Raw genomic sequence first — 15,000 nt, forward strand, 5'->3', positions numbered from 1 at the left:
GAGTGAGAGAAGAAAGAATGAGTGAGTGAGAGAGAGAGAGAGACCTCTATCAACATCAGTAATTGGCTTAATCGCGAACACCTGTGTGCCTGAAGCCATTTGAAAATATTCTCCATAGAGATCCTATTGAAAAAATAAAAAGCTTAATAATTCAAAACGTTTAAAGGTTAGAAATATAAAAAGTCATAGCAGACCTCTGGTGAAAGAGCTGAACATTTTAATAGTTGAACGTTTCTGTAGATTAAAAAATGGAGGAGAAGCGGTGCGACGGAAGAAATAGAAGTTGAATAAAGATTCGAAGAACAATAGTGGAATGCTTAACAGCACTCCAACAATAAAGAAACAGGATAACAATCGTTGGAATGCTTAACAGCATTATGCTTGACCTTGATGAGAGAGTGCAGTCGCTTTGCCTCCCTTCTCCACGGATGACTACTACAAACTCCTACAGAAGATTGCAGTCTTGGAAACAAAAATCTACCGACTAGAAGTAAACGCGGAAGTAAATGGACTGTGTGGGAATGATACCACTCTACCATGGACTCAAAACACTGGACAAATGCAAGCTAAGACACAGCTAACTAGCATAACCAGGCCTACCAAGAAACAAATAAACTTGCCTTGACTTGCCTTGCCTCGACAGCACGTAGATATCTGAAATACTTCACCTGGCAGCCACAGACGACACCCGTCCTCTTCCGCGGACATTTCTCAGCCCCAAAAGACAAATGTCGCTCACCTTCTTCGCAAACATCGTCAGAGAAAGCAGAGACAGAAACAGCAGAGAACTAACTGTATTTGTACGTAAATTCACACTGAAAGACCGTCGAATTAAGCCGATACCTGAGTGAGCACTACCAACGAAGAAGAACGCGTTTGTGTTGTCGTTAAAGCGTGTCTCTGCGAAACCTCTCACGCTGATTGGTCGGAACAACAATGTAGCGGAAATAACAAAACACTCGTCGTATTACAGTTAATAATTATTTTCTACAGAAAAGAAAGCGTGCATGATGAGTACCAACCATTGCATATGCATGTTAAACACGTGCATGCTGCGGCCGCTCCATTTGTTGGTTTCTTCCTTGAATGTACTCCGACAGCATCACTATCATTCGATAAAACGAAATCAATAAAAATAAATATCTTGGCGCAGAAATCATTTAGCATTTTATCAAGTAGCAATCTAAAACGAGATGTATAAAAAAATAGACATTGAAACAGTGTATCAAAAAGAATACACAGTCTGCCTGTTTCCTCATTCGACCACAGGGGGGGCGGGCTCTCTCAAGGTGCACACAGACGCTGTCGGTCCCAGTGTTGTGTGAGGGACACGTTGCTCCTGTATTTACTCCACAAGACCACAGCAGGCACGTTATAGTCACACTGTGGGAGAACAAGTATGTTTCCTCGGTGATTCCTTGTTCTCTGTGCTTCAGGAGGAATGCTACAAATATACACAGCAGTAAGTGAGACCAAACCTGCCGAGCTGGCTGGTTTTATACTTGAACAAATACATCTCACACACTAAGGACATGCTCTTCCTTATAACTAACTTCATGTCAAGTTGATCAAAGATAGGTTTATTGTCTTAAGAAATGTTTTTATTGTTGTATTCATGTGGTATATCGTATATCGTTACAACTGCATGTTGGCAATGAAAGATCAGGAATCAACCCACGTGGGATGTACGTTGGAATTTATAACTTCTATGACCAAATTAAGTTTAATACGTGGTTAAACACGACCATATTCTGACCTAGGCATGTCTCTGTTCAATTTTCACGCCGGTGTTACTTCCCTACTTAACTGCTCACACCCGTATTACAGATTTGCGTCACTAGAGGGCATCACAAGTTTAACATATACCAGTCTACCCGTCTCCCATGCAATGAGCCTGATCTGCCAAACCCGACCTTTGTCAATGTCTGACCTAAACCAATCCTCTTTGCCTCAACCAGCTACATAAGGAGGGTCTTGGTAAGAAATTTAGTTGGACAAATAATTACTTTCTCTGCCAGGGCAGCTGCTGTTGTCACCAGTTGGCAAGGCTTATCCCTTGATGTAGCTACTGCTGCTATATCCCACTCTTCCATATACTATTCAGTATACTATAGCCTCTCCACATTATATTCACCCAAATAAGTAGCTCTGAATATCTGACTCCAAAATGAGCCTGACTCCTGTGGCAGTATAGCGAGCACATTGCCCAAGAGCATAAGCAACAAAGAAATGTTGATGATGTTACTAGGGATAGTTCAGAACATTGTGTTTAACCCCATTTCATACCTTTTTTGGTAATATGAGATATTAGTAGAACCCCTCTACTATCATACAGACCTGTTTGGGTGTGAAATTCAAATGAAATTTGTTGTTCTTTTTTTGGTTCTTGAAGGCATTTGTTGGGTTGTTATGACTCAGCTACAATTGGACCCGACTGGAAAGACGGTAGATACTACTAAAAGGGTCCTAATTAGGCATAGGTGATCAGTGCATCAAAATTTTAAGTATAGCAGCACTAATTCAGGCTGAGTGGAAGAGAAGTAAGTAATACCAAAAAATGAACAGAAGGAATGCATTAGATAGATTGGGCATCCTGTGGAGTAGAATTAAATCAATTTGACAAAGTCCACTTACAAAGCATGTCTTGAAGAAGTCTGTGTTCTCATCTCCAAGGATGACAGGAAGGTCACGGAGGACTGCTGTTCGTCTCCCAGTAACATCTGTACTCTGTAAAAATCATTTCAAACAAAATTCCTAAGTATTCAAGGACAATCAGTCATTGTATGGAATTATTGAGAAAAAATATTTTTGTAGCACCTCAAATATTGTGATATTACCCATTTTTGTGCTGAACTCATGCATTAGTCATTGTGTGGAATTTGTGAGAAAAACATTTTTATAGCACCTTAAATTTTTTTTAAATGTGCCATTTGAAGGTACAAATTCAGTTCAGAGTTTTTACTTCGTAAAATATCTTAATTGACTGTCAGGTATTATTCATTTCCAGCAACCCTCAAATCAAAGAATAAAGACACTTTACGCACAATTTAGGTGTATTTTTCCTTTAACTCACGAGATGCAGGTAGCATGTTTTATACTTAATGTGAATATAATTCATTGAATCTAATTTCCATTATGCAATATGTATACTTTGTTGGCATCTTATTCTGAAAACCGGATGTTCGTCTTAAGAAACCAGATGTCTCACGTTAATCTTTCCGTTCACTTTCAAAGTCCTTCCCTCCTCCCGACCTGCGCCGTTTAATTTCCAGTAAATATCACAATATAAGACGTTATTTCAACGTTAAAATCCGTAACGTAACGCTTGCTGTTGGGACAGCGTCACTCTCTCTGTGCACGAGAGGCCCGCCTTCATACGGTTGTTGGAGAATTAGTCCTCGTTCAGCTTAACCGAACACTACATTTCAGCTTCATTCACTGACAGTAACGTTGTGAGACTCCCGTAATGCGGTGTATTTCAATGTACACGATTCAGACAGCCACTGTTATTAATATAACCGCCACCATCCCGTCTGCCTTTAAAAAAATGTTTCGGTAACATCAAGAGTAATAAATGAAACGTGGCGTTAAATTGGTAAACTGATAAACAGATGTAACATTTTGACTCGTTTCCCGACAAGGTCGCTTCTCTGACGGTCCCATTTGACTGCGCCGTAGACGGTTGTAGGAGCCACGGACTCAAAAAAAAAAGAAAAGACATGCTTGCCGAATTCAAGAGTGGCCCTGAAATATCGACACAGTTGCCAGTGCACCCGCTAAAAAGTACGCTCCGTCTGCCAAGTCATTGTTAAAAGTAGTTATTGTAGCGGGGTTTGGCACGGGCTAGCGTTAGCTAGGTTAGCTTTAACGTTCGCTGGCTTTCAAAATCGAAGACATAAAGTTAACCTCCATCCCCTAATTAACAGATAGATAATACGGTAAAGGGCCGACTAGGTTTGCTAAATAGATAGCCAGTGACATTTTATTTCATTATGTAGCTGAAACGTACCTTCAAATAACTTGACGAAGTAGCGCTCTCCTCTCGCTTCTGCATCCGCCATTACACCTCGAGCAAAGACCGTCTTCAGTCAGGTGAAGTGTTGAACTGCGCATGTGTAGTCGTCGAATGCGGCCGAGTTCGGTCTCGTCTTTCTCCGGACTTTACAGATGGTCCACCTCACTGATATTTTTAATTAAAGGTTACTTGAGCTGATGAGTTTCACAACTTTACTCACCAGAAAGTGTTCTTTACCACGTTTCATTCAGTATAGTCAACTAATTAAGCAGAAATGAGTTACGGTCACTTTTATTTTTAAGTAAGGTCATCAATTACATTTTACAGTGTATATCTACATAAATATATATTATTTACTAACTAAGTATTGCCATTTACAGCACTGACATGAACTGCAGGCAACCAGGATACAAACTCATTGCTAATCTAAAAAAAAAAACTTTCATAAATAATTCATGAGCCATTAATAAATCCCTGGTTTCAACTGGAATTAGAAAATGGCACCAGAACCCCATTGAAGATGTGAAAGTAAAAACTTTAGGAGAATATTAAGACCTGGCTGCGCCCGAGAATGTTGCCCATTCTTCAAGATGTCATTAGAACTTTTTAATATATGAGCAGCTTGTTCAATGCTGTCTGTTGAGGACAGACAAGGAAGACAAGGACAGATGTTATGACGTTACACAGCTACTTTATTACTAGTCGACCTACTAAGCACTGTTACAAGTATTTATTATTAATAATCTACTTATAAGAACACAAGATGTCATTAGAACTTTTTAATATGAGCAGCTTGTTCAATGCTGTGTCTGTTGAGAGGAGAGACAAGACAAGGACAGATGTTATGACATTACACAGCTACTTTATTACTATTCTGTTGAGGAGAGACAAGGAAGACAAGGACAGATGTTATGACATTACACAGCTACTTTATTACTAGTCGACCTACTAAGCACTGTTCCAACTATTTATTATTAATAATCTACTTATAAGAACACAAGATGTCATTAGAACTTTTTAATATATGAGCAGCTTGTTCAATGCTGTGTCTGTTGAGGAGAGGAGAGACAAGACAAGGACAGATGTTATGACGTTACACAGCTACTTTATTACTAGTCTACCTACTAAGCACTGTTACAACTATTTATTATTAATAATCTACTTATTGCTGACCATGCCAACTATTTCGTAACTTTTTAACACTTTGCCGTTGGCAGGGATCGAACCGCAAACCTTCTGCATCCCAGCAGATGCGCAGATGCCAGCAGACGCGCAGATGCCAGCAGATGCGCAGATGCCAGCAGATGCGCAGGGGGGGCTCGCGTGCCCTCCCTTTCTCCACAGAGAAGAATGGGCAACATCCTCGCCCGAGGATGATGCCCATTCTTCTCTGTGGGGAAAGGGAGGGCACGCGGGCCCCCCCTGCGCATCTGCGCATCTGGTGGGATGCAGAAGGTTGGCGGTTCGATCCCTGCCAACGGCAAAGTGATGAAATAGTTGGCATGGTCAGCAATAAGTAGATTATTAATAATAAATAGTTGTAACAGCAGCACATTGCGTGAACACATATAATATATATGTGTGAAGCTGGCAATCAGAAATAATAAAGCTTCCAAACAAACAAAGTGCAGATTACATACTTTTATTTACAAATTCAAAATGATGGAAGGAGGAATAAATAAAGAAAAACAGAACAGAACAGTCTCCCTCAACAGAACAGAACAGTCTCCCTCATGGCCCCCCCTTGTGTTTCTTGTTCATGTCCTCCTTCCACTCCTCCACAGTTTTGTTGCCGACAGACGCACAGTACGCGACACCAAAACGAGTGTGTCCTGTAGCCAGTATTTTCGGCTGGCCACACTTTGTGCACGTGTACTGTGTCGTCGGCCGACGGGGTTTGGGCAGCGGCTCCTGCCCTGCTGCAGCAGCCTCGGCCGCCTTCCTCTTCCTATATGCCGTGGACCTGGGCATGTGTGGTCCAGGAAGAGGAGGGTGACCGGCAGGGACAGGAGCGGGGAAGACACCCGGGAGCGTTGCGGGTGGAGGAGGAGGAGGAGGAGGAGGGGGAAGGCCAATGGAGGACGGGCCGGGCTGCTCATCGGGGACATTGAAGGGGAAGGGCTGTCCTTGTCCCACCTGAACAGAGGACAGCCCTTTAGCTGGAGGGAGAGGGAGGACGGCAATAGCTGCTGCAGGGACGACGCCAGTTCCCTGTAGCAGCACATCCCTCCCTCTTTCCTTCTGCCGCCAAGAGAACCTGGGAGACAAACGCAGATTGTTCTTAGGCTCTTCATCAAATGATACATCTCAGATTACAACCCATCAAAACTTTAAAGCTTCATGTTGAACCCTTACCACTGGGTCAGGGTCCTCTGATTTAGCTCAAAGAGCTGGATCTCCGTCTGAGCCATCAGCCTCAGGCTGGCCAGCACTCCCTCTCTGATGGCCACGTAGTCCGTGAGGATGAGGGACCACCGAGTCCTCGGCAACCCACGGACCCGCGTAGCCACTGGGTGGAGCTGGCAGAGCCGGCTGCAAACTGCCTCGACCAGGCGACTGGCGCTGGGCCAGTTTGCAGGGCTGGAGTTCGGTCCGAGAAGGCAGCTGAAACAGTCATGGAGAGCAAAGTGTGGGTTGATATACAGCAGATATTTACAAGAGGATACATTCATATTTGAAAAAAATCGTACCGTTGGAGACTCTTCTTGCCAGGACAGGAGGTGTTCTTCCCCTTCGCTGCCTTGAACCGCCCCTTAGGTTGCCTCTCCCGGTATCTGGGAGGGTAGACAACTCGCTGTTTGTCCTGCTCTGGCAAGCGATTCCAGAGCAGGATGAGTCTGTCTACCCTACTGTCTGTAAGCCCCTGAAGGTTCCTTCCTTCCACCAGGGCCTGGGCCAGCTTCAGGACGTGCTGATACCCAGGCTGGTCATCAGGACCCTGTATATTCTCCTGAGAAGAAACAAGAAAGGAAGAGGAGGAGAAACGAGTCAGTAAGCACAGAGCGATGCGCTGTGAAATATGAAATATTCTATTGTCACTGTTATCATCATCGTCATCAGTATCGGTAGCGAACTTACCTCAGGGGCCTCAGGAGGGGCATCCTGGTCAGGGGCGGCTGGACCGGATGGCTCAGACGATGAGTCAGCTGGATCACCTGACCGGGCTGCTGCTGTGCTGGTGGATGGGGTATCGGCCTCGAAGATGGTGGGGTCCACATCTTCCACGATAGCCTCATCATCCTCCTCGAGCGACTCGATGGCGGCGTCAGCCTCGTCCGGAGTGTCAGGGTCCAAGCTGACGTCCTCAAGCACTCTGCCTGTCTGCTGGTACAGGTACTCTACCCCGATGAGCTCCCCTGTCATACAGCAAACGCATGTGCATTTAGTAATTGCTCTTTTTACTCTGAGTTATGATGTTGAAATAAAGTGTTTTCACATCACATACCTGTGTACTCAGCAGGCTTGGTGAAGTCCTTAACCACCTGAAGACCAAGCACTCTTTGGCTCTTCTGGTTAAGGACGTGCTTGAGGTGGCCACTGTAGGAGTACAGAGGTCCCACCTGTCCCTCAGCTGCAACCGGTGGTGGTGCAGCTGCTGCTGCGCGGTCCTCGTTCCACCTCACCAGTCCATCAACCAGGAACGCCTGGAAGTGCTTGGCCTGCCGGTCTGGGTGTACAGCAGCACACCTGGTGGGTCCTGAATGCAGCTGAGGTGGGTCTTCTGTGTACTCCAAATGTCCTCGATGCGGCGGGCGTCCAGCAACGGGATGTCCAGGGTGTCGCGTCCTGCTGGTCCACCGAAGGTGTCGAGGAGCTCCTGGATGAGGATTGCCGATTCCTCGGGCCCACGTGTCCTCCGGCGACAGTGGAGCCTCCACTCCTCTCTGGAGATCCTCCGGATCACCGCGGCGTCAGTCAGGCCAACCATTCCGTGCTTCCCCTCCAGCTGGGACCGCTTAGCCTCAGTTAGACGGCGGGCATCATCGGGATCGACCTCGAAGATGCAGTGAGACAGCTGCCTCATGAACGTGGGGTAAAGCTCGTGGCTCTCGGCGCTCTCGGAGCAGGTGAGGACGCTGATGAGGACCTGCCCGTGCTCATTACCGACATTGGTAACCCAGGCGGCCGTGTCAGAGGCGGTACCTGCGAGCTTCTTCGTCACCTGGAGAAAGAGAGATTAGAAATGTTAATGCGAGAGCATAAACACACAGCTGTGGTGTCAAAGCAGCTGGTAGAAAATATGAAACTGTGACAAACTTTACTCGCCTTCTTGGTGGAATCCATCTTCAAGATGGATCCGAAGGTGGACGTGATCCTGGCCTTGTACTCGTCCAGCCGCGTCAGCACATCGTAGCCGTAAACGGTCAGCAGCCAGACGGGGGACGGCACGGGGGGCATCTGGGGGGGTGGTGGTGGAATCTGCCTCGCCGAACAGAAGGCCCGGAACTGCTCGCATATGCCGAGGTAGAGGATCGCTCTCCGCATCCAGGTGTCCGAGTGCTGCTCCCGCAGGCTGAGCAGCGACAGAGCACAGAGCAGCAGCGACAGAGCACAGAGCAGCAGCGACAGAGCAGCAGCCTGTAGTGTGGTGTGGGCTGCAGCTGAGACAATAAACCGGAAACAGGAACTTCCAACATGGCCACTTGGCCAGGTCTGTGTGGAGACTGCAAACTCGCATACTCACAGTTGAGGGACGATTTTCTCCGCCTGAGGTCTGAATTCCGGAAAAGAGAACAGCTGATCGACGGATTCGTATCCGTAGCAGCGGCCCAGTCAAAGCATATCTCATCTATGCAATCTCAACTGGTCTCGGATACTGCGGACACTATTCCCTGGCTACCCGGCCCTGCGGACGGGGAGTGTAGTCGGTCGTCCGACCACGAGCTGAGAGGACCTGCTATAGACCCGACCCATAGCTCCACTCCGAAACCATCCTGGACGGAGGTGGTACGCCGCGGCGTCCTGAGAAAACCAACTGGGGAGTTTCCGTTAACCACCTCCAACCATTTTGCAGTCCTGACGGAGAATACTCCCTCCCGGGCTTCCGCTACCCTTCAACCCTACTCGTTGGCGCAGACGGAGGTAACGTTAGCTCAACGGTTAGATGCAAGGCTTAGCGAGATAGAAGTACGGCTCCGCACCATGGAAGCTAAGACGCTGGTGACTGCGGGCGTAGCCGATGCGGCCCAAACAGACGTGGCTCCCGCTAGCCGTCTCCCTGCAGCCCCCGAGCAGCCGGGGGGCCGGGTGACTGCTCCCGGGAGGCTTAAACCTGGGGCGAGGCACTCGACTCACCAGCAGCCACCTCGCGTTACAAACGGGTCTTCTGCACCCAGCAGAGTTCTGGTCATAGGTAGCTCTATTCTGAGAAACGTGAAGCTAGCAACACCAGAGGCTACAGTTACATGTATACCCGGGGCCAGAGCAGGCGACATTGAGTCCTACCTGAAAGTACTGGCTAAAGATAACCGTAAATACAGTAAGATCGTTATTCACGTCGGCGGGAATGACAGTCGGCTACGGCTCTCTGAGATCACTAAAGTGAATGTGGAATCTGTGTGTACATACGCAAAAGCCATGTCGGACTCCGTAGTTTTCTCTGGCCCCCTCCCGAATCTGACCAATGATGAAATGTTTAGCCGCATGTCATCGTTTCACCGCTGGCTGTCTTGGTGGTGCCCAGCAAACAATGTGGGCTTCATAGATAACTGGGACACTTTCTGGGGAAAACCTGGTTTGCTTAGGAGGGACGGCATTCATCCCACTTTGGATGGAGCAGATCTCATCTCTGCAAATCTGACCCAGTTTCTGTATGGACCTGGTGCATGACAACTCAGAGATCAGACCAGGAAGCAGAGTTGCAGTCTTACACACTCCTCTGAGCTTCCATTAGAGCAGTTACTCACGCAACACCACATAGAGACTGTGTCTGCCCCACGGCCACTTAAATTAATTGAATCAAAAATAAACGATCGAGGAGTTAAACAAAATAACTTAATCCAAGTTAAAACTACCGCAACAGTACAACAAAATAGGATAATTAAATGTGGACTCTTAAATGTCAGATCTTTGTCATCTAAAGCTCTACTAGTAAATGAGCTGATATCAGATCATCATATTGACTTATTTTGTCTTACTGAAACCTGGCTGAGTAATGATGAATATGTCAGCCTAAATGAATCAACTCCTCCAAGTCATATCAATACTCACATTCCTCGAGGCACTGGCCGAGGAGGTGGAGTAGCAGCCATCTTTGACTCCAGCCTATTATTACACCCTAAACCTAAACTAGACTATAACTCATTTGAAAGCTTGGTTCTTAGTCTTTCACACCCAACCTGGAAAACAATACAGCCAGTTATATTTGTGATAGTGTACCGGGCCCCGGGTCCGTATTCTGAATTTCTATCGGAATTTTTTCAGTTTTTATCAAGTCTAGTCCTTAAAACAGACAAAGTAATTATTGTAGGTGACTTTAATATTCATGTGGATGTCGAGAACAACTGCCTCAGTACTGCATTTATTTCATTATTAGATTCGATTGGTTTCTGTCAGAATGTACAGAAACCCACTCACTGTTTTAACCATACTCTCGACCTGGTTCTGACTTATGGCATTAACATAGACGATTTAATAGTCTATCCACAGAACCCTCTTCTGTCGGATCATTATCTAATAACTTTTGAATTCTTACTAACTGAGTTTACACCGTTAAGCAAGAGTTACTACACTAGATGTTTATCTGATGGTGCCGTAGCTCAATTTAAAGAAGCGATTCCGTCTGTATTTAACTCAATACCATGCTTCGATGTGACGGAGGACTCCTGTGCTAACTTTAGTCCGACCCAGATTGATCATCTTGTCGACAGTGCTACAAGCTCACTGAGAAGGACACTAGACTCTATTGCTCCTTTAAAAAAGAAGTTGGTAAAACAAAGGAGATTCGCTCCATGGTATAACCCTGAAACCCGCAAATTAAAGCAAACATCGCGAAAACTTGAAAGAACATGGCGTTCCACTAACTTGGAACAATCTCGGTTACTCTGGCGAGACAGTCTTAAGACATATAAGAAGGCCCTCCGTAATGCCAGATCAGCTTATTACTCATTGTTAATAGAGAAAAATAAGAACAACCCCAGGTTCCTCTTCAGCACTGTAGCCAGGCTGACAGAGAGTCACAGCTCTGTTGTGCCGAGTATCCCTATAGACCTCAGTAGCAATGACTTCATGAACTTCTTTAATGATAAGATTATGATTATTAGAGACAACATTAATAATCTCCTGCCCTCGACCGATCTTTCCACAAATAGAGTAACCTTAGAAACAGCTGTAAACCCTGATATATGTTTAGATGGCTTTACTCCCATCGACCTTGACAAACTGACTTCAACAATTTTTACATCTAAACCGTCCACCTGTCTCTTAGACCCTATACCGACTAGGCTGCTTAAAGAAGTGCTACCATTAATTAGCACAACTTTATTAGATATCATCAACCTGTCTTTAGTAACAGGTCATGTACCACAGTCCTTCAAAGTAGCTGTGATTAAACCTCTTCTTAAGAAGCCCACTCTGGATCCAGAGGTGTTGGCCAACTATAGACCGATCTCGAACCTTCCCTTCCTCTCTAAGATCCTTGAGAAAGCAGTTGCAAATCAGTTATGTGACTTTCTGTGTAACAATAGTTTATTTGAGGATTTTCAGTCAGGATTTAGAAAGCATCATAGCACAGAGACAGCTCTGGTAAAAATAACTAACGACCTTCTAATCGCATCAGACAAAGGACTCGTCTCTGTTCTTGTTCTGTTAGACCTTAGTGCTGCGTTCGACACTATAGACCACTACATCCTGTTGCAGAGACTGGAACATTATATTGGCATCAAAGGAACCGCACTGAACTGGTTTGGATCCTATTTATCGGATCGATCTCAGTTTGTTTATGTAAATGATGAAGCCTCAATGAGGACCAACGTCAGTTATGGAGTTCCACAAGGTTCTGTGCTTGGACCAATCTTGTTCACCTTATATATGCTTCCTTTAGGCAATATTATCAGAAAACACTCTATAACCTTTCATTGTTATGCAGATGATACTCAATTATATATATCGATCAAACCGGACGAAACCAACCAGCTTGCTAAACTGCAAGCGTGTCTTAAAGACATAAAAACCTGGATGACCTGCAACTTCCTGATGTTAAACTCAGACAAAACTGAAGTTATTCTACTAGGCCCAGAACACCTCCGAAATCAGTTATCTAATGATATAGTTTCTCTAGATGGCATTGCGCTGGCATCCAGCAGCACCGTCAAGAATCTTGGAGTTACCTTTGATCAGGATTTGTCTTTCAACTCTCAGATAAAACTTATTTCTAGGACTGCCTTTTTTCACCTACGTAATATTTCAAAAATCAGGCACATCCTATCTCAAAGCGATGCAGAGAAATTAGTTCATGCATTTGTTACCTCTAGATTAGATTACTGCAATTCCTTATTTTCAGGCTGCTCTAATAAGTCTCTTAAATCTCTCCAGCTGATCCAGAATGCTGCAGCTCGTGTACTAACAAGAACTAAGAGGAGAGATCATATTACTCCTGTATTAGCTTCTCTGCACTGGCTCCCTGTAAAATCTAGAATAGAATTTAAAATCCTTTTACTGACCTACAAAGCCCGAACTGGTCAGGCTCCATCATATCTTAAAGAGCTTATAGTACCATACTGCCCTACTAGAGAGTTGCGATCCAGTGATTCAGGGTTACTTGTGGTTCCTAGAGTCTTAAAAAGTAGGACGGGAGCCAGAGCCTTCAGTTATCAAGCTCCTCTTCTGTGGAACCAGCTTCCCGTTTCTGTCCGGGGGGCAGACACACTCACCACATTTAAGAGTAGGCTTAAGACTTTCCTCTTTGACAGTGCTTATAGTTAGCGCTTTATAGTTAGGGCTGGCTCTGGCTTGCCTTGGACCGGCCCATGGACAAACTGGTATAGGCAAAAACTACAGGGGGACTTCCTACACTGAGCACCTCTCTCCTCCTCTTCTTCACCTCCGTCTGTATGCATTGATGTCCCATTAATGCTCATTACTAACTTTACTTCTTCCCCGGAGTATTTGTGCTTTCTCGCCTCACAGGATGACCGCAGTTTTATCTGGACACTGGTTCTTCAACCAGCCATGGCCCTGCTGACATCTACTACGATCTTCATGATTAACATTATTAATCCTATTACCGACACCATTAATGCACAGTACTGATTATTAATCCTATTACCGATACAATTAATGCACGGTACTCATTTTGTCTCTTCCCCGGAGTCCTTGTGCTTCCTCTCCTCACAGGTTTCCATGGAGCATGGTTTCATCTGGACCCTGGTCCTTCCTCCTACCATGGCCCTGCTGACTCCAACTGCTAATATCACTTTTATTATTACTCACATTACTATTTCATACTACCGATACCATTAATGCACATTATTGACCTGCTTCTTCACCAGAGTCTCTGTGCTTTCTCGCCTCACAGGTTCCTGTGTATCCGGGTTTACCTGGACCAGGTGTTGCCTCCTGTCGTGGTTGTGTCATACATTGAATGTGCTGTAATTACATTGAATGTGTTGTAATTCACTATCCTGTTCTACACATGACATCATTGCACGCCTGTCCATCCTGGGAGAGGGATCCCTCCTCTATTGCTCTCCCACAGGTTTCTTCCTCTTTCCTCCCCGTTAAAGGGGTTTTTGGGGAGTTTTTCCTGTTCTGATGTGAGGGTCCCGGGACAAGAAGATGTCAAACGTGTACATATTGTAAAGCCCTCTGAGGCAAATTTGTAATTTGTGATTTTGGGCTATACAAAAATAAATTGAATTGAATTGAATTGAATTGAATTGAATTGAATTGAATTGTTGTACAGCCGATTAGCACTGTTGCCCAGAGTGCGAGACCTCAGCTGCGCAACCACCCTCATGTCACAGGACAGCCTGCACAACCACAACACAAGCATTATGTACAACTTTGTCACCACAGACATACATCAAACAGGATGTTCAACACAAACAAATATAAAGATATTAATATAATTTCTTACTTGTACGTCAGTACAGCTGGAAATTGGCAGCTGTAGGTGGGGGACAGCTGCCTGATGATGCCCTGTGACCACCCGCCGACCTTCTTCTTATATCGACGGCACTCCAGGTACTCAGTGGCCATGAGGTACCAGCCGTCGATTTCCAGGACCCTCCGGATGGTCCTGTACAGCCCAGCCTTTGTCATTGACCCAGTGCACAAAGGCTGGGGACATGTCAGCTGCAGATGCCAAATCCGGTGTGGCATCCAGAGGAACAGCCGGCATGCAAAGAAGGGGTCGGGGGATGCGGGAGGCTGGTTGTAGACCGGCCGGGATTGGGGGGGGGGGGGGGGGACCACCAGAGATTCAGCTCACTGATGAGCCGAGACCTCCCCAAGCTGTCCCTGGTAAACAGCACTCGACCGATCCACTGCTGCTGCTCGACTGCTGGAAGTTGTACGAGGTGTTCTCGGTCCAGCACGGCTCGTCTGTGGGCTCGTCCAGTGCAGCAGAGTCACCAGCCCCCTGACGTGGTGCAGCTGAGGTGGAGGGGGCAGGAGGAGGAGGTGGTGGCGGGAGCGAAAGAGAGGCCTGTACATCTGAGGCTTAAAGAGAAATAAAATGTGACGGTAATCTTAAAGGATAAGATTGTTGTGTTAATATTGAGAGACGGACACACATTGAGCCAAGCTGCATATAAAAACTACAGGAGCACAGAGGGTGGTTTTGAAGAGAAAATGGTGACGATGACAAACGCAACAGATTAGACATGTTGATCAGACATGTTGAGTGAGTGATGCAGGCACCAGACAGGGGACTAGAGAAAGCAGGGTGAAGAAAATGTTACTCTGCAGGTGCTCTCCCATTAGTGACGCGTTAGTGATCTGAGATGTGCACCAGGCAGACATCAGATAGTTTTCCATTCAACCCA

At 45.8% G+C, this 15,000-nt stretch overlaps 2 protein-coding genes across 2 annotated transcripts in view; both read right to left on the reverse strand.

Moving 5' to 3' along the window:
* LOC306797033 (uncharacterized protein) overlaps positions 1-4,059 on the reverse strand; it is an 8,586-nt gene extending 4,527 nt beyond the window's left edge. Inside the window, exons 1-2 of the mRNA XM_079296199.1 lie at positions 4,010-4,059; positions 2,635-2,727 (exon numbers count right to left, since the gene is read on the reverse strand). Coding sequence (XP_079152325.1) covers positions 2,635-2,720 — 86 coding nt within the window. The 5' untranslated portion in view covers positions 2,721-2,727; positions 4,010-4,059. The remainder of the gene's footprint in view (positions 1-2,634; positions 2,728-4,009) is intronic.
* A 9,879-nt stretch (positions 4,060-13,938) lies between these two features.
* The window catches only part of LOC306797309 (uncharacterized protein), a 3,415-nt gene continuing 2,353 nt past the window's right edge, over positions 13,939-15,000 (reverse strand). Inside the window, exon 6 of the mRNA XM_079296608.1 lies at positions 13,939-14,674. The gene's annotated coding sequence lies outside the window, so the exon portion shown is untranslated. The remainder of the gene's footprint in view (positions 14,675-15,000) is intronic.

This window comes from Melanostigma gelatinosum (genome assembly GCF_949748355.1).
Source record: "Melanostigma gelatinosum genome assembly, chromosome: 24".
In the NCBI taxonomy this organism is placed as follows: domain Eukaryota; kingdom Metazoa; phylum Chordata; class Actinopteri; order Perciformes; family Zoarcidae; genus Melanostigma; species Melanostigma gelatinosum.